Below are 20,441 nucleotides of genomic sequence, written 5' to 3' on the forward strand. Positions count from 1 at the left end.
CCTAGAGGAACACGCTTCCTCATCCGCTCGTCATGACCACACCCGTTTTCGTGGAACGCTCAGCACAGCAGGGGAATTATCCCAGCGTGTGAGCACCGCGCAGGTCATGAGCACAGCGCCACCGTGCCTCATGACGAGCTGAGCTCGTCATGAGCACCGATGGGGTTAAGACCTCATACATGTTTATCAGGTATATAGAGTACATTTCAGTACATTATGAGATTTAACAAATGAGCTTTGGTGTTGGGGTTGTGCCAAAAAAGTGGAGCAACCCAACGAAAAATCTGGGCCTCAACTAATATATTTATTATTTTAAACACTATCACAAAGAAATTGAGATGCATGAGAGTAGATCTGCTCTGCTTAATTGGTTGCAAAGTCTGCATTTTTAAATATTTTATGGGTTACGGCATCTGCTGTAAAGGTGCCCAGTAAATCTCAGGGAATTTTAAGAGAACTCTGGAGGTGAACGCGTTTGCTGGAGAGAAATTTGTTTTGTGAAGTTCCAGATTTGAATCAAAGTAGCATATCAGGTTAATGCGCCATCTGCATAATACGTGATGTGCTTTGCAGGAGACAGATGTTTATTTTATGTAAATAGTAAATTGGGTTACTACTTTTAACACGGAGATCCTTTTGATACCTGCAGTTCAAAAATTGTTATCCTTGTAATATAGCACAGTAAGCTATGAAGGACATGTGACGCCTACACCTTGTAACCCTGTCTCATGTAACTCAGCTTGTATACTGATTTACACATGTATATGATTTATTGTCAATGTATAATGTGTATGTTGTGTAAAGAGCTCCGACACCCTGCATTGTGTTGCGTAGCGCTATAAAAGAAATGAAACTGTGCTATTGAAATTGTTTGTGTACATACTGGGACAGACCAACACACCTGACATTCTTACAGTGCATGCAACTGTTATATACAGGGACTGATCAAATGCAAAAGCTGCCTCTCTTAAGTAACTGAGAAGAGATAACAAGCTGTGTGCCTTTGTTTCCCCTCTGTGGCATTTACTTTTAAGTGTGAGGTTCCAGGCCTCCTCCAGTCCGTATATTCAGACAAAAGGAGGCCTGATGGCCACTTAACATCGGCTCAGCTGGAGGTGAAAAAAAGCTCCATCACTCCCTGCACATTGCTGCTCAGAATGAAAGCAGACAACGTGCGGGCGCTGATGAACATGTCTCGATGTCTGAAATTACACCGGGACAAGTTCTGCATATTTCTGTGGGGCCCGATTTCTTGGCACGGGGGACGGAGTCCACCCTGTGAAAATAGTGGGTAGATGCCGTGTACCTGCGTGTACCCCCAAATTGTGCCCTGGTGTTAAATAGCTTGCATCACATATGGAATTGTGTCATGAACTTTGCGCAATATAGCTTATATTACCCTACTGATAGTCATTTTATGATCCACGAAAGGGTGAAACGCTGAAAGGCACCAGCAAAGTGTCTGAAGTAATACTTGCAGGTTATTATGTAAATCACTGCAGCATGTGCTCAGCTATCTTACCGAATAGAAGTAACACTGTAGAATGCTTAAGTTGGCCTTTGTAATGGGAAGCTAGAGTACTCGCTGTCTTGTTTCCTTAGTAATGTTGCTTTTACTTTTCTTTATATTTTGATGTTGTTGCCTGCCATTCTGTTGCCTTCTTTTGTGTGGCTTAATAAGGAGACAGACTAACATAAGAAATGATTTTAAGGTAGTCTATCCCACAGTGCATCTAGCGTATCCCACTAGCAAAAGGTGTGTAAAGGCCTCACGTACGAGGCATTTTTGCAAACGCAAACTCGGCGCATCACAAAATTGAATGCGTGTGTGGAGTAAGGGAGTTGTGAACAGAGAATTTTAAGAATAATGTGGATCAATTTTGTCACTGTAGGAATGGTTCTGTAGGTTTGTCGGATTGACAGTTCTTCGGATAGTTCTTTGCATGTACAGGAGTTAGTGTGCGTTTGTTGTGAACAGAGTATTTTAAAATGCTCTGGAGAATTCACTTACCGTAATGTTCTGGATCTGAGGTTTAAGATGCAGGAGGATGGGGGTGCAGTGAAGAAGAGAGCACAGGGAGGAGGGATTGCAGGACTAAAGCACTGGAGTCGAAGGATACCACAGGAGGCTGATGGTCCAGAGGGAGAGCATCAGGAGGAGAGGGAGCATACGAGCAATGTCAAGGTGTCAAACAATAGCACAGGAAACTTCTAGCACACAATGTTCTGGAACCGAGGGAACACAGGTAACACAAGGGGTTGGCTGTATAGACACCAGGGGGAGATAAGGGAGAGCACAAGAACAGTAGGGCCTGGCAGGAGGGAAGATAGAGGCTGGGGCTCGGAAGGAGCCAGAGCAGAGAAAGATGGGCAACCATGTCAGACAAACTAACAGCTATGTGGTTGTACTGAATAAGCAGTTCCCTGAGTCATTATCATATAAAATCTCTTTATTGATATAATAACTACACTTTCACAATTGCTTTATTAACCTTCTTGCTTTCTCAATTATTCTTGGAACGACACCATTTGCCCACTCTTTTTTCAAACTTTTCTCAGGAAAGAAACCCCTCCTAATGACGATCAAGCTCGCGCTCTGTGCTTCCCACTGGGCATTCATCACAAAGTTTTAACGCCCACCAATTTCAAATGTCACCAGCGGCCACTGCTCCTGCGGAGCACAGGGCATGGCAATCTGCTTTTGTTTGTGGGCTCCTGTCACCTCACCAGGGGCCAAGCTCTGGGGGGGGGGGGGGGGGGAGGTTTCATTTTGGCTAATGTTACCCAGGTGCATCCAATATGCAAAAGCAGGTATTTAAGTTTCACTCCGGCACACAACAGATGCAGTGCAAGGTTCTCTCAATCTAATATAAACTTATTTTGACTTGTGCTTGTGTTGGTTGTCTGTTTACATAGGTAATATTGCGTGACCTCCTCTGATGTGTCTGTAAAATGTACCTTTTGTCCCAAATTGCTGTCCTGAATTTTTGTCCTGAATTTTGAACCTTTGTCCTGAATTTTTACACTCACTGTCCTGAATTTGCACCCGTGCTGTAGTGTAGTTCCTATATTCCCAATAGGCTCTGCGCATTGGAATAATATATCCAATAGATTTGACGTATGTCGACTAGGTCTCTATTGAATATACTAAACTTAATTGTGTGTGTGCCAGCTAACTCAGAGGTCACTAGAAACTTTCTCGAATTCACAAGAAGGGATTAGTTTCTGACAACCGCATAAACATGACAACATTGTTTCCCAAGAATAAGAAATGTCTCTCTCAGAGTCGCGGAAACAATAGATAAGTATTTCACTAAGTCAATCGTGCATGCTTCGTTTCTACTGAGTTGCAGAGAAATAGTGACACAGGCGTTTTCAATATAAAGGGTTTATTGAACAGTCTTCTTTCTCATGCAAGTGAAGTGAACTGCTACAATTGTTAGGCAGACTGCAAAGTATAATGCGTACAGTGTAAACAGTAATATGAAATAATACTGTAAGAGCATTGTATGGTTTCTAAGCCATATAAAAATACATACATAAATAACATTGACTAAAATACTCAACCGGTGCTTCTAAAATATGCCTACTCCAATGTACCTAACCAAAGTCTAGTACGCAGGAAGAAGTAAGTATTGTGTAACATAGCTTTAGTTGTTTTTTCCAAGAATCTACCAAAGGTTTCTCTAGGTTCTAATCAGCTTCATACCTTAGTTAGAATGAAGGAGGTCTGGTATCTCGGTCTCAGGACTCGATTTCCCAACACCCCGCAAGGGGAGCTTGGAAACACTGGAGCTTGATTCTCGGCAGGAGAAGGGAAGCCTCTTAATCAGTGCGTCAGCTGGAGAGTAGGCTTCCTTCTGCACTTTCTGTAGCAAGCTGCGTCGGGCAAGTAGATAGTCGAACTGCTCCGAACTACCGTAGTTTGCCATAGCAAGTGAAGGCATATTTATACCTTGAAGCTGTTTAGGAATGCCATAGCTTGACATAAAGTTGGGCATATGAACGTCAGGAAAGAACCCCTAGGGAATAGTTGTTCTTTGTAAAATAACTGAGTGCTTGGACAAATCAATATTCAGGCAAGGAGAAGTCCCTGACTGCTTAAGCTAGTTTTCCAAGAAGTCGTTGTGACGTTTGGTACGGGTGGAAGTAACCATGCCTGTATTTGGGTAGCATGGGTTATGCCTAAATAAGGGATTGATTTCTATGCCTATATAAGGAAAATGTGAATTGTACCTATAGAAGGGCATGAATGAATCAGAGCTTAAAATGCCACACAACAATGCCAGTTGGTCACCCTACAGGAAGGAGTCCCGTGACATGGCCAGGCAGGTTCCATTCACAGCTGGGCAGTCTCTTTGTGGGAATGGATCAGTGTGGAGGGGCTTGATTATCTCGTGGGTATCAAGGACCCCCTGATAAGGATGAGACTCCTGGGTCAGGGACAACAATTTTTTGTGAAGGTAAAAACCCAGGCAGGCTAGAATTACAAGAGCTGGCGGATTATAAAACACAATATTCAAAAACACAAATAATAAAAATGATTACTGCAATGCACTGAAATGATATCAAAAGAGATACTCTTTAATATAGATATATAAAAGATAAATGTACATATAAAGTTAATAAATTACACAATAGACATATTAAATCATGAAGTTCATGTGATTATTTTCAAAATGTATAAAAAAGCCTTCATAACATATAAAAATGATTCTTTATCTTCAAAAGTATTCTCTAATTGTAGAGAATAAGGCTGTGTGTCGTGTGTCAACGCGTTTCGACAAAAAGATTTGTCTTCATCAGGACAAAACGGATGGTCAGCCAAATTTTTCTAAAATAATTGATAACCAGACGGATATAAAGTAGTTGTAGGGAGTAAGGCACCTTTCCTTCTTTTTTTACAAATCCGGATTCGGTATGTGATAACTGTCTAAGCAGTGTTCACTGCCTCCATCTTACTATCACCTATCAAAACTCTCATTCATCTCTTTTGGAGCGGGGGAGGAATTCTCAGGCTTTCAGGTCTTATTCTGTCATCACGTAGCAGTCGGTGAAACACCGATGTTTGTAGATTTATTATTTGTCCAGAGTGGCCGTGTTCTTGTAACGTCGTTTGTAGTCGTGTAAAAGACGCGGCGACAGAGGCCTTTGATTATTTTTAAAATTGCTCATATATCCCGGGGGCTGTTGGCGGCGCCTCTGATGCCTGAAATGTTCAAGACGTGGCCCCTTCGCTACGGATCTGCGGCGCCTCGACCTTCCTCAGCTACTCCTGTCGGCAAGACTGATGAAGGCTGATAGCCAGAAACCGGTCCTTGGATGCTTGATTCTGGTCTGGGAAAGACATGGCTTGGTAGTTCGGACTGGACTGTTCCCATGAGGCACAGGGTCAGAGCTGATTTGCATATAGCCAGTGTCTAACCCAGGGTGGTGTGGAGTGCAAAAAAACAATGGATTTAGGCCCAGATCCTTGTACTGGGGTGAATGTATGACATTGTTCTACATTTTGTCCATCAACTGTGTTTTTTGCAATTTTCACCCCGAGTGTGCTGGGTATACTCAGACGTGAGTCCCAGGCTCTGCACACCACTGAAGTCAAGCTATCCAGGCTGATGGCCAGAAACCGGTCCTTGGATGCTTGATTCCGGTCTGGGAAAGACATGGCTTGATAGTTCGGACTGGGCTGTTTCCATGAGGCACAAGGTCAGAGCTGATTTGCATATAGCCAGTGTCTAACCCAGGGTGGTGTGGAGTGCAAAAAAACAATGGATTTAGGCCCAGATCCTTGTACTGGGGTGAATGTATGACATTGTTCTACATTCTGTCCCTCAACTGTGTTTTTAGCTAGTTCAGCAATTACATGCTTAGTTAACCTTTTTTGGCTGCCACTACTGCAGGTAAACATAGAACCTCGCAGGAATCAACAATTTGGGTAAAGACTCCCTTGCGATGTATGCTTAAGGAAATTGACGTGGGCAGTCCTGATACCCAATGTGTCTCGCTACCATTCCTGGGTGGTGGGGTATACTATTTGTATAATGTGTATTTTAGACCAGCAGGAGGCACCAGTGTGGCAATACAAGAACTTGATTTAATTAGTGGTCATTTAACAGGCTTAAATAAGGATGTCTTTAAAATAGTACGTTGTAGATAATTGGGTTAGACCCATGTAGTCAGTGGGACCTGGGTAAATAGTCGATATATATATATAAAGGGGTCCCAGACCAAGCACAAAATCAATTATAGATTATCACAATATTTGGTTAAATTGATCCAAAACAAATGAGGGTGCAAAGTGTTTTTTATTTTCACTGCACCGTTATAACCATTCAATGATCAGAGAATAGATAATAGTATACACAAATTCAATGCGCCCACAGGGAGAAGGGAAAAAGTGCAGGGGAAAAAAACATTTTTGATAGTTGTACATCACTGATCAAATTCTCATATGCATAAATCCACAAGTGTAAATCATAAATGCAATTGATCCCCATACGAGAGGTCAAATAAAATAAGCATACATCAAAACATTTTCATGGCAGAAGAAACTCCTAATCTGCTGTATATATCATGCTAATGTTAGGAGTTCGTGGTTGTAGATAAATGTCTACGTTTCGACCCAGAAATTGTAGGACAGTAGATCCTTACTGCGCGGGTCTTCGTCAGGACGTGAAGGGAAGGTGGAGGGGTTGGTGGGGCTGATTCCTGGTAGGAAGGCAAGGAGGGTGTTGTCTAAGGCGGCCAGAAAAAACGTGGTCCGTGACAAAGCTGTGGCTTTAATTACGGTAGGTGCTATCCGTATCTCTTCATTCCAGGATAGCAGGATTTAAAGAAATAAACTGGTTCATGCTCCTCCGTCAAAACGGGAAAGGGGTTTTCTTTAAAATCTTAAAGCGGAACGATCACTCATAAACATCCGAAAGGATTAGGATTGCCAAGGAGCGTACGAGCCAGCGTCTCACCGCGTCTCCTGAAACCACTTCTTGGTTTCAGGAGATATATATATATATATATCGTCTTTAAAATAGTGGCTTGTGGTTTCAACTGCAGATTTGAATCACTGTTACCTCCAAAGAGGATCTTGGTAGTGATGAGGATAGTGTCGGGGGGAGGGGGTTCCTGATATTAATCTCTCCCTTGTGAAAAGGTGAGCTTCAGCTGTATTGCAGCTAAATGCGTTCACCCTTAACAATGGTCTTAGGGTTTGTAATGGAAGAACCAAATAAGACAGGGAGGGGAGTGATATGTATCATTACCCCCAGTGCACAAGCTTAATCGATTACATCCTTTTGGGTGTTAGGTTTTGGCAGACTTGCTAGATATGGCGATAATTCTAAGGTATGATAGTGGTCATAATGCCCTAGACTTTACATTGTTAGACATGGGAGGTTCCCTTCAAAGAGCCCAAAATTAGGTGTTAGATCGAAGGCTGGTCCGCAGTAATAACCGGCATAGGCTTAAGTGGAGTGTGGTTGCTGAGTCATCAGCAACCCTGGTGAAAGTGGTAGAGGTTGTGGTTGTTGAATTAGTTGCTGTGGTTGCTGGAAACGTGATAAGTGAGCACCCAGATTCCTTGATAAACTTGCGTGCAATTCATAACTCCATGTTTGACGCCCTTAGGAATTTACTTACTAAAGAGTCGAAAGGTAGCATGAAAAGAAACAAGGTGCCAAATGGTAGACTAAATCATATAGGGATGCCAAGTAAGCATTGTCAAGGGTCTTTAAAGCAGGGTCCAGTGATACTATTCGGGCAGGGAGGTTACTCTACAAAGCAACCATCTTGAACACAAAAAGAGACTAGGAGTGCATTAAATGAGCCACAATGCTGTATGCCATTAAAGGCAAAGATTATTGTACCTTTTGGGGGTATAGTCGCTGGTGACGATTTGGGAACCCACGCACCGCTCATCACTAATATTGCGTTGGATGCATGGGTTGAGCATTTTTCCCAGCTATGTTCTGGAGATGTAGTCTGGGAACTGCCCAGGGAATATACGGTTGATTGAGCTCAGCATGTGGTCCAGGCTCAGCCTAGGGTAGAGCTTCTTAAAACCCTGGAATTGATTGCAGCCAGTAAGACACCAGAGCTGGATAAATTGCCTTTGAGACTTGTTTAAGCTATTTAAGAATGTATGAAGCCCTTATTTTGTCCTGTTTTTTTAACGCTCTAATGGCTGGTGCGCCTCAGCCCTCTACTTGAGCTGGGACTGAGATTGTCCCAATTTTTAAGAAGGGCTGTAGGTCTTAACCTGCTAACTATAGGCCAATCAGTCACATCTACAGTTCCCAAAAACTGTTCACAAAGTATAATTTTGAATAGGCTGAGTGAGTGGATGATCAACTCATATCTTGACTACTGCCCAAGCTGGCTTTAGAGACGGGGTAAGAACAATTGATCAGGTTTTCACGTGCAGTTACTATATTGGAAGTATGTTTCTTTGAGGGATGGCAGACTTTGTTATATTTGTGGATCTTAGATCTGCCTTTGACTTTGTCCCTAGAGAGTCCCTATGGAGGGTGTTAGTAGGGTTGTGGGGCTCTCTCTATCTTCTCCAGGTTACCATCAGATTACATCTGAAAATTTTTGCTCAGGTCAAATGTGGGCCCCAGAGCGAGCTAACTGACCAAATACCCGCTAATCGGGGAGTGAGACAAGGGTGTGTGTTGGTTTAAGCGCTATTTTTCCTTTATATCAACGATCTAATATCTGAACAAGTGAAATGTGAGGGTGATGTCCCATGCTTAGCCGAAAATAAGATTCCAGCCCTACTGTATGCTGATGATACCCTTCTGCTACCCAAATCTCCTATGAGTGTACAAGTAGTTCTTAGACTGCTTTGGGGTCTTCTACAGACAGCGAGACTAGAGATCAATCTCTGTAGGACCAAATACATGGTGCTCAACCCTTGCTCAATATCATGTCCAAATCCAACTCTTAATGGTGAAAGCTTGGAACGTTTTCGGTATTTCATTACTTAGCGATTACTCTCTCAGATCACTTTGATTGGTCATTCCATGTCCAGAAGAGCAGGCTCAAGCTTTAACAGTATTGTGTAGGAATACTGAGGGCCCAGTGTAGCTCCTTTTTCCGTCCAATCTCCCTAGCTCTTGAGATTTATAGGGCCCAGGTATTGGGGCTGCATTGTAGGCGGAAAACTGTGAGGCCATCTAGATACTAGGGCTCTTGAGCAAGTAGAGTATTGATTTAAGAGGAACCATAGTAAACTGCCAAATAGCACTCCATTGTGTCCTTTGTGGTTAGAACATGGTGTAAGGTGCATTAATGACGTGGTTGATTTGACAAAATTCTTGTATTGGTGGAGGCTATGGCCAGTCCCTGAGCTCAGACCCCTTTTTGGAACCTTAGAAGACGTAATGGGACAGCTTGGTCTACTAAGATCCCTTGGCTTAGAAGGGTTAGGGACAGTCTGAGGCAGATTGAGTTCGAGAACCTTTGGTCCACTCAGTGAATGCCTCAACAGCCCCAAAGCAGGAATTAAAGACTGACTATTTATGTTATATTGACTGTCTCACCTCAGGTTCTTGTAGGCTGGGCCCCTTAACTATTTCATGCTTGGGCTTTAAAGATGATTACAGTCTAGAATCCTTTTTGGACACGGTTGAGCCCCCCGATGGGTTTCTATTTTGCTGAGAAACCGTACCCATTCGCTCCTTTATGGCTGCATGGGATAGAGGCAGTGGCGATCCCATAAGATCGACCGAGTTGTAAAATCGACAGAATACATATTTTTTTGTCCAATTTACCAGGAATTAAGGAAAAGTGGATTCTACCAGCTTGTCGTTACCTGGGGCTGAGGGACTATTGGACAGCATACAGAATCTTAAGAAGCGACACAAGACAATGTGTCATCTATGCTGTATCAAGGTTCCTGATGTTTATGTGGAAGCTTAGGCAGAAGAGGATGCCTACCTGATAGATTTAGATTCTTTTCTCTTGCTGCTTGTTTTTAACTTCTTTTATATTTATTCTGTACCTTGTTTTTAATGATTTAATATATATATTTTTTTTAATCATATGGATTGATTGGATTCGGTTATGAACTCTTGAACACAATTGATGTTTTATTGGCAAGGAGTGAAATACAAGCAAATTGTTCAATGTTCTAAGGAAAGGAAATGGAACAGAAATATTTATGAGAGGACTGTGCCAAAAGTGAGGAGTAAGTGGATGAAAAAGGTGGAGACCTAGGCAACTGAGAAAGAATTAGTGTTTGCTTAGACATTTGGAGGAATATGTAACATGAATATCCTTTGTCCACTTCCAAGATTTATCGTTATCCTTGATTCACTATTGTGTCTGCCATTCGTGGACACAGACAGGACGGATGTTAGGTTACTGTGGAAACAGATGGGAGGTGCATTTATTTGGTGAAGTGTTTTAGAATCTCAACCATATTTCCAAAGTCATTTGGAACCCAAATGTGTGGGCGAAACATAACTTCTTGGATTTGTTAATAGAACATACTCTCTATAATTTCCACTTATGTCAATAAATCATATGTATGGTAAGAATTATGATGCATTTGCTTCTCTTTATTTTTTAGGAAGATGTTTTAAAAGTATTGCAGAAAACGTATGGACAAATATAGAAGTGATGGTAGGAAATGTACTAAAACGGAAGAACAATTTAAGAGTAAGGATATATGTGCTGCTTAGAAAAACATTGGAAATATGCTTCAGGATAGGAGTGACGCATATGTGGAAATGATTTCTGGATGTGGTCTGTTATAGACAAAGGGAAAACGTATTGGGAAATTAACCGCTCTCTCATTCTTAAACCATTCAAACCCTCCTTCTTCCATTATTTCCCATTCCTTTTCTCTCTGTGCCCATGACCTTTCCATCAACTTTTCATATTTTTTACTTGCTGTTGATAAAAAATATCTGGATGAATTGTAATTGTTTGATTGTTCTTTGTTTATTTTTCTTGTATCACATTAACAGAACAAAATGTATAAAAAATATGATAACAAGGTTTAAGGCAGTTCAGTCAACCACGTATTTTTATGAAATAGTATTTGCATTGATACTTTACATAGTTTTCAAATAATACTTTTTTCTGTATTTAATTATTCTATTTTTGAGATGTTATAATACTTGGAAGAAATTACATACCATACAACTGGGCAGATCTGCATTAGAAAGTCTGTACAGCTTAATTAGGTGCATTTGTGCTTGTTTCATTTAAAGTTGTGTTATACATTACGAATGGACAGGTACATAGAGTAAGTAACAATCAACACATTCTTTTACTGTATTTCCAATATGTTCATGCTGCAAATAATTAATAAAAGGCCTGATATTTGTCTGTTTGTACATTCTTGAAAATCCTGCTCGTTATAAAGTAGGCGGCTTTTTGAGGGAGAAAAACAAAAATGCAATGTCTATGCTGGACATCCAGTGTGTCAATAAGAGTTATGAGCACCACGGGGCAGAAGGGATAGCGTAGACAATAGCGCCAGGGACCGCTGACCTCTCAAAGGGGTGCCCTTTTTTTCAATTTGCCATTCTCCTGGTAAAGCAATCCCATTTAATGGAAAAGAGCAATGCCACCTCTTCACAATGATATGCAGATGTCTGCAATCCCAAACAAGCCTTCATCCACCGATTGCCAGCTGGTTGTAATCCTCTGCAGAATAACCCCTGCCTCCTGTATATTCATGAGGCAGAATTGCTAGAAACCCATCCACCACTCTTTGTGCTGTGCTGGATTGATACAACTGGCATACTGCACAGAACACGCCAGGTCAGACATGAGATGATATGCAAACCCAGCACACTGATTGAACCTGGCAAAGGCTACATTTGGCCCTGAAATTCACATCATGGTTCAGCATCGAAGGACCAGCTGCAGTATTCCATTCAGCTAATTTTTGTTCAGATGCTGTGCTTTGGTGTATTTGTAGCCTTGCTGATATTCTAAGTACCCAATCTTTCTGCACTGTGGTGCATAGCATAAGGAAGGAAAAATGCTACATTCCCATCGTCTGGACAAACACTAAGAAAGTCTCGGAGATCCAATTCCATGGCAACAACCGATAAGGTTTCTGTAAGTAAACAGAAAAAAAACAGTATTAAAACTGAAACCAAGGGTCCATCCATGGCTGGAGGGAAATACAGTATATTCAGAAAAATCATATTCTACTAGCAACTTATATTGTTTGAGTAAAATAAAACGTAGGTTTCATGGGATGTTTTGGAATTCAAATAATTATAATTAATTTTCAAATTAACAAAAGAACTACGAATTAATTCACAGCACATTATGAGCATGCATTATACAACAGAATGTAGCAGACTGACATCCCTATCAATCAATCAATCAATCACGGCATTTGTAAAGCGCGCTACTCACCCGGGAGGGTCTCAAGGCGCTGGGGGAGAGGGGTATATTACTGCTCGAACAGCCAGGTCTTGAACTGCTTCCTGAAGGAGAGATGGGTGGGGAGGGAGTTCCAAGTATTGGCTGCCAGGTAGGAGAAGGGTCTTCCTCCGGTGGTGGCTCTGCGGATGCGTGATCCGGTGGCGAGGGCGTGGCTGGTCGATCGAAGCTTGCAGGTGGGCGTGTAGAAGGTCATGCGGTCGTTGAGGTACTTGGGGCCCAGGTCGTGGAGAGCCTTGTGTGCATGGGTGAGGAGTCTGAACGTGATTCTCTTGCTGACGGGGAGCCAGTGCAGGTCTCTCAGGTGTCCGGTGATGTGGCTGTGTCGGGGGATGTCCAGGATGAGTCGTGCGGAGGCGTTCTGGATGCGTTGGAGTCTTTTTTGAAGTTTGGCTGTGGTTCCGGCGTAGAGGGTGTTCCCGTAGTCCAGTCGGCTGGTGACGAGTGCCTGGGTAACGGTCTTCCTGGTTTCAGTGGGGATCCATCTGAAGATCTTGCGGAGCATGCGCAGGGTGTTGAAGCACGAAATGAGACGGCGTTGACTTGTCTTGTCATCGACAGGGAGGAGTCCAGGATGAAGCCCAGGTTGCGTGCGTGGTCCATTGGCTTGGGAGCGGTGCCCAGGGCCGGGGGCCACCAGGAGTCGTCCCAGGCGGAGGGTGATGATCCCAGGATGAGGACTTCCGTCTTGTCTGAGTTCAGCTTGAGGTGGCTGTTCTTCATCCAGTCGGCGACGTCTTTCATCCCTTCGTGTAGGCTGGCTCTGGCTCTGGCGGTGGTGTGGTCGTTGGTGAGGGAGAGGATCAGCTGGGTGTCGTCGGCCTAGATGATGTTGAGGTTGTGTTGGCGTGTGATGGCTGCGAGGGGGCTCATGTAGACGTTGAAGAGGGTTGGGCTGAGTGAAGTTCCTTGTGGTACGCCGCAGATAACTTCGGTGGCCTCGGATCTGAATGGGGGGGGGCGGACCCTCTGGGTTCTTCCGGCGAGGAACGAGATGATCCACTCCAGTGCTTTCTCTCGGATTCCGATTTTGCTGAGGCGCTTCACTAGGGTGCGGTGGCAGACAGTGTCGAACGCCGCAGAGAGGTCCAGGAGTATGAGGGCCGCTGTTTCCCCGTTGTCGATCAGGGTTCTGATGTCGTCAGTGGCTGCGATTAGGGCAGTCTCGGTGCTGTGGTTGGCCCGAAACCCGGACTGCGAGGGGTCGAGGGATCCGTTCGTCTCGAGGAAGGCGGCGAGCTGTCTGTTGACGGTCTTCTCGATGACTTTGGCCGGAAAAGGAAGGAGCGAGATGGGACGGTAGTTCTTGAGGTCGGTGGGGTCCGCCGTTGGTTTCTTCAGGAGGGCGGTAAGCTCGGCGTGCTTCCAGCTCTCCGGGAAGGTGGCGGTGTGGACGAGGAGTTGATGATGTCCCGGAGATGGGGTGCGATGATGGCGTCGGCTTTGTTGAAGACATGGTGTGGGCAGGGGTCGGTTGGTGATCCGGAGTGGATGGAGTTCATCGTGCGGGTGGTGTCTTCGGTGCTGATCGGGGTCCAGTTGCAGAGGGTGGTGGTGGCGGGCGTTGGTTCGGTGGTAGGGTGCGTGGTCTGTGCGTCGAAGCTGTTGTGTATGTCGGCAATCTTGCGGTGGAAGAACGAGGCGAGTGAGTTGCAGAGGTCTTGCGAGGGAGTGATGTCGTTGTTTCTGGCGCTGGGGTTGGAGAGCTCTTTGACGATGCTGAAGAGTTCCTTGCTGTTGTGGGCGTTGTTGTCCAGTCGTTCTTTGAGTGCCGACTTCTTGGTGGCGCGGATCAGCTGGTGGTGTTTGCGGGTGGCGTGCTTGAGGGCGGTCCTGTTGTCTGTGGTCTGGTCAAGCCGCCAGGCTTTCTCGAGGGTGCGGCAGTTCTTCTTGGATTCCTTGAGTTTCGTCGGCAAACCAGGGGTTTTTCTTGCTGCCGGGTCTGTCAGGCGGTCAGCCATTCGGTGAGGTTGCTGGCTGCTTCGTTGGGGTCCGTTGTGCTGGTGGGAGTGTTCTGGCTGAGGGAGGCGGTGAGCTGCTCGGCGGTGATCTTGCTCCAGCTCCGGCGGGGTACCTGTTGCGGGTGGTGGTGAGTCGTAGATCTGTGAGGACCATATTCAAAAAGTTGGACTTAACCGTTTATATTTAGGAGTAAGGCATTCCTAGGCCATAAGAAATCGGGTCAGAAAAAAACTCTGAATATGAGCTTTAGGCCTTGATTCAACGGGGGCTGGAAAAAGATAAGGTATTTACTGATCACAGTAAACGCCAACACTAGGAGTGTTAAATATTTACCGGGTGCGGTAAATACCTTCTGAGTTTTCTCAGGAAAATACAGACTTTCATTCAGATTTGTTGCTTTAAGTACCAAATCCCAAATTTAGCAGGGTATACTACATTTAATTTCAGGCAGACCTGACCTGCTGATATTCACAAGAGGCAAACTGCAGGAGCTGTGGTAAATAGTGTAGTACTCAAAAATCTGTGCAATCGGGTGATCTTGATTTGCTGGCCCAACTACAATTAAGGTCTAAATATTCACTGCAGTTATTGGGATGGTAGGAGGTCAACATTCCTAAACAGTGTTGTTTCCCATTTGCACTGGTCAATGGCTAGGAGACAACTTCGTAGCAGCATGGAAACCAAGAACACTTTTTCATACATATTTTTGTTGTAGCAACCCTACATGTCCCACCTCGCCTGTACAACTGTTGAGAAAGCAAGTAGTTTAATTTTGTGATTTTGCTTTTGACCTTTGTCGACACACTAATTTTAATTAAAAAGAAAACTAGCATGAAGTTACCCCGCAGTATCTGAAGTTGATTATTTATTGAAAGTACACATTTACTTTCTCAGTTTGCCTTCACTAATCTTCTGTTAACACCCACACATTAAAAAATACAGCATGCACTACACCTTCCAATCTGGGTTCAGGAAAGGCAACAGTACATAGAGAGCAATGCTGAAAATCATAGAAAACCTACACAGACCTCTGGATGATGGACAGGCCTGCCTCCTAGCCCTCTTGGCTGCCTTTGATGCTGTCAAACATGATATCCTACCAAACACCCTCTTGCTGGGTGCAGACCCCAATGGAATAGTCCTTCAGTGGTTCGCTTTTTCCTGAAACAACGCTCACATCTAATCAAACTCAACAACTCGACCTCAAATGTAACGCCAGCCTCCCAAGGAGTCCCTCAAGGGCCAATCCTGTCTCCTGCCCCTATTCAACTTCTATATAGAACACCTTGCAATGATTCTGAAACAAGCCTGAATCGCCTATCAACTTAATGGTGATGACACCACACTCTACTTAAAGACCTCGTCAGTCAAAGACATTTAGCATTTAAATAGGGTGTTGAGACAAAATATTGAGTCAATAATATCGATTGACACAATTATCGATTTGGAAATATTGTGAAACAGGAATATTGTGAGCAAGAATATTGTGGACAAGAATATCGATTTAAAAGTAAGTAATATCAATGTTAAAAATGTTGTTAAATCGAGTTTTAATTATTTTTGTGTATTTTAATACATATGTTAATTGTATATGTTTTAAAATGTTTGTTTAAATAGTTTATTGTTATCTTTTGTGCCGTAGCGGGTTGTGGGATTTATAGGGGAATATGGTGGGAAGTAAATTAATTTAAAGTTAAAAAAATGTGTATAATATTAATTATTGATTGATAATTATTACTGTTAATTGTATGTCATTTTTTTTATTTACGCTTCAGGAGTGGGTTTTGGGTGGGAAGGTAACTACCATTAATATATATATTTTTTAATTAATATCAATTATTTAATTGTTAATTATTTATGTTAATTGTATAATTAATAGTTTTAGTTTTTAAGTTTTAGATGCTGGTTGTGGGTTTTGTAGGGCAAGGTGGGAAGTAATTTAATTATAATCAATATTTGATTATTTAAACGAATTATTTATGTAAATGATCTAATTATTATTTTTTTTAAGTTTGAGGTGTGGGTTTTGCTTTTTGTAGGGGTTGAGGGTGGGAAGGTAATTATAATGTATTAATAATTAATGTTACCTATTTATTTGAACATTATGGAAACTGTATAAATACTTTTTTAAAGTTACATTTAATGTGCGAGTTGTGAGTTTTGTATGGGTATAGGGTGGGAAGTAAATTATTTAAAAATTATTTATTATAAATAATTATTTAATTGACACTTATGTAAATTGTGTAATATATTTTTTTAGGAGGTGTTTTGTGGTTTTTGAATGGGTAAAGGATGTGTAGGAAATATAATATCAATTACTGTTAATTTAAAAAAATGTGTAAATCATAATTATGTACATGTCTAATTTAAATATTGTTTAGATTGGGCGTGGCCAAGAGCGTCAAGATGGCGGTCGCACCTTAGGAGTGCTCCGGACCCCTTCGTCATCCGCTCTGCAATCGCCTGCCATCGGGACACTGGTGACGCAAACATCAACAGCCTGCTTACCTGGAATCCGGATGGTTCCGCGGAGGTCCTGCCTGATTGCTACGGGTGACTACACAACCTCGAACCTGCACCATGGCCTTCTCAAGATGTTGTTCGCCACCGCGTTTGCTGGATCCCGGCCCGGCCCTGGGCTTTGACTGTTCTGCCTGGAGTGTGCTGGGGCTGCTGGCCTGTCTGGGTCGCCTGGTGGGATTGTGACTCTGCCTCCCGTTGCTTCCTGCCATTGCTGCCTGCTATTCGACTCCGACGTGGCGGTGACCTGGGAGCCGCTTGCCGGGTTCCGGTGTGCTTCTCCTGCCTGCGGGGGATCCCGGAGCCTGAGCTTTGGCGCTGCCGGCCCCACCGCTGCTGCCTGGTGGGACTGTGGGTCCGTCTTCCTGCACCTGATCGCCGCCTGGCTCCGCTGCGGAGGGGACCTGGGTGCGCTCCTCTGGCCGGTGAGGAGCCCGGGGGCCTGTCCCAAGATCGGTCGGAAGGGGAGGAGCTGCCGGAGGCCTTGCGGCTACTGGAGATGTGACCTCGGGATTGACTCCACCTGCCGGCCTGCTGTGGAGACCTCCCGCGGGCCTTGATCCGCTTTGGCTTGGTGTCTGCAGGTTCCCGGACCCCCTGGGCATCCTTCCATGTGCATTTGCACTGAGGTGAGGATGAGTAAGTATGCAGTGCCGGCCCGCAGGGTGCTTACTTGTAGGGGGTGTAGCGGCTGTCGATCGGGCAGCAGGGGGTGGAGTGGTGGCCCCCCTTGCAGATAATTTGCGACCCTCAGGGCTATCCCGTGCTGTGCCTGCCCCCCGGGGCCGCAGTGGTACAGGCACACCTAGACTGCCATTTCGGGTAGTGGCGCTCCTGGTGTCTGGTGGGGACCGGTGGACGCGACCCCCTGGGGGCTTGTGGCCGGAACTGTAGCTCTGCTCTCACCCTGAGCCCTGAGGGGATCTTATATTTATCTTGGCCTCCTGGATCGGCTCTAACGGCCTGGCTCACCTGGCTGGGGTGACATTCCTGGGCTGGGAGCCACTGCCTGGGGGATGGAATCGTCCGCACTGACAGGGCGGCGTGGGCTCTATCGACCCTGCATTGTCCTGCAAACACCTTGGGCCTCTGCCAGAAGGGCTGGGTGGCAAGTGTTGACCTTCCAGTTTGAGCTGCGCCCTGCAACCCACGACAGGGTGTGGGTCACTGACCGCGGCCGTCAGGCGATGTGCAGTCTAGTCTGCGGCGCTGGCCCTCCTATTGCTCCTGGTCACTTCTCGTGGGCCCTGGATTGAGGTGGTTCCCGGCGCTGTGGGGGTGCCTGGGTGTGGCGGCTGGTCTACTGAGGTCCCCCCCCTCCCCCTGGTGCCTGTGTGCGGGGGGGGGGTGGTCTCGACTGCTGGCCCAGGCGGTGTGGGCTCTGTCTCTGTTGGATCCTGCGGTGGCAGCCGGACCAGGTCTACCTGGAGGGGCTTGGTCGCGACATCGAGTGGCGGTGTTCTCTTGGCTTGGGCTTGCTCGGGTCCCTGCCGGGGCTCGGACTATTCTCCTGACTGAGCATCGGGTGGCTTACTTCGGTCCCCCTGCCGTCCCTTACCCTGTGAGGGGTTGAGAGCATGGACCTGTTCTGTTGCCTGCCGTGAGGGCCGCAGCTTCGATTAGCGGGGCCTCCCCTGTGGCTACGGGGCCTACACTTTCGTCGTCTCACCCTCCCCCCTCCTCTCTGAAGACCTACTCTGTCCAGGACGGCGGATTCGGTCGCACACACCGGGTGGTGGCGACCTGGTCCCAACTGTGTTGGTTGTCCCACCCGCTTGAATTTGAGCCGCCCACAGGGGATACCTGGTTTCCCCCACTACAGGACCAACCCATAGCTCCTTGGAGTGTCGCCATGGGCAGGAAGGACAGATCGGCAAAGGCTCCGGCCACTCAAACCAAAATGGACCGTTTCACCACGTTGGAAGCGGGCGCAGATGGGTGAGCCGCGGAACAAGAACCACAGCCCTCGGCGGAGTTGTCCACTATCCTGCAAGCCATCCATGCTTCGCAAACCTCAGTGGAGGGCAATATCATGGCGGTGCGCGTGGACATGACTCTTATTCGGCAAGACCTCCGAAGCGCCAACGCCCGGATCAAGGAAACTGAGACCTGTATCTCCACCGTGGAAGACTATGTACTGCAGCTCAAGGGGCAGGTGGCCCGCCTTCAATCACACACTCAGCTGCACCGCCGGGCCAAAGACATGGAAAACAGATCCCGGCGCAATAATCTTCACCTGGTGGGCTTCCCGGAGGGGCGGAGCAGGGCAGCACTGCAGACTTTCTGGAGAGATGGCTCAAGTTGTGGGTCCCTGAGGGCTCCTTCTCTCCCTGGTTCTTGATTGAGCGGGCCCATCAATCTATGGCCCCTAAGCCCCCCTCCGGGTGCGTCCCCATGACCCATCATAATGTGGATCCTTAATTTCAAAGACCGGGACGCCATCCTGTATGAGGACCACAAACAGCAGCGGCTCCTACACGAAAATCGTCATCATGATTTTCCCGGACAACACACGCGAGGTCCAGAGCCAGCACCGCTCCTTCGACAACGGCAAACAAAAGTTGAGGACGCTCAATATCCAATACCGGCTTCTCTTCCCTGCACGTTTGCGTGTTATATTCGCCAACAAGACCTTGTTTTTCGAAGACCCAACAGCGGCATGGACCTGGGCGACGGAGGAACGCCCGTTGCACACTGATGGCCGAGCTCCGGACCAGGGGAGGGGATGGGGCGGGGGTGGACCATCTCGCCTTGCCCCTCCCGCTTCCCGACCCCAGCGTAAGCACTCACGCAGGCGCCATGGGCAGAGGCGGACCTGCTCGGACTCCCCACCGGGTTGCCCCCTTCACCCCGTACGCTCTCCTATGAGATTTCAGCTGGGGGACGATCGGGATCATCTGACCACTTGGCCCATGGGGGCGCTTTGGCCCGACCCTCCCTGCATGTTCTCCCGGACACAGACCTCTCTTGCAGCCCGGTGGTTTTGAAAGAACTAGCTTGATCTCACATCGGCCCGCCGGGCCTGACTCCGCGGCCGGAGGGTGTGCCTGGTCTTAGCTTATTCCTTTTCTTCCCGATGGATTCGTTATGTACATCCTGAAAAGAGGAGGGGTCCTCCACGCTTTCCCATTCTCAAGCGTTTTAGTTTGGTTGTTCATTCTTTGGTTGGTTGTTCGGGCAACAGATGCTTCCGTTCCTGAAGTGTGAGGTGGGGGGACCGTTGTCCCGTGTTTTTTCCTCATTTATTTTTTATTTATTTTTTAGTTCTACCACACCAGTACTCAAGAAACACCCTGACATATACCCAGACGAGACAGAAAGACCCGACCTCCCCTTTCAGGCCCCACTACTATCCCACACACCATGTCCGATGCAACATTACTGAACGCCCCCCCTATGCATCATATCCTGGAACGTCAATGGCCTCCCAGATCGATTTAAATGCATAGCTGTCCTCAGATACGCGCAGCGCCTAGGGGCGGACGTCTTGCTCTTACAGGAAACCCACCTGCTGCGTAATCACTGCCCCTTCTTAGGGTGTGGCACTCTAA

At 46.0% G+C, this 20,441-nt stretch overlaps 1 protein-coding gene across 3 annotated transcripts in view; it reads right to left on the reverse strand.

Annotated features, from left to right (window-relative positions):
* Positions 1–10,925: 10,925 nt before the first annotated feature.
* The window catches only part of HPS3 (HPS3 biogenesis of lysosomal organelles complex 2 subunit 1), a 379,346-nt gene continuing 369,830 nt past the window's right edge, over positions 10,926–20,441 (reverse strand). For all 3 annotated transcript variants that reach the window (XM_086944096.1, XM_086944098.1, XM_086944097.1), the window contains one exon: positions 10,926–12,073. In XM_086944096.1, coding sequence (XP_086800222.1) covers positions 11,946–12,073 — 128 coding nt within the window. In that variant the 3' untranslated portion in view covers positions 10,926–11,945. The remainder of the gene's footprint in view (positions 12,074–20,441) is intronic.

Source organism: Lissotriton vulgaris, chromosome 11 (genome assembly GCF_964263255.1).
Source record: "Lissotriton vulgaris chromosome 11, aLisVul1.2, whole genome shotgun sequence".
Classification (NCBI taxonomy): Eukaryota; Metazoa; Chordata; class Amphibia; order Caudata; family Salamandridae; genus Lissotriton; species Lissotriton vulgaris.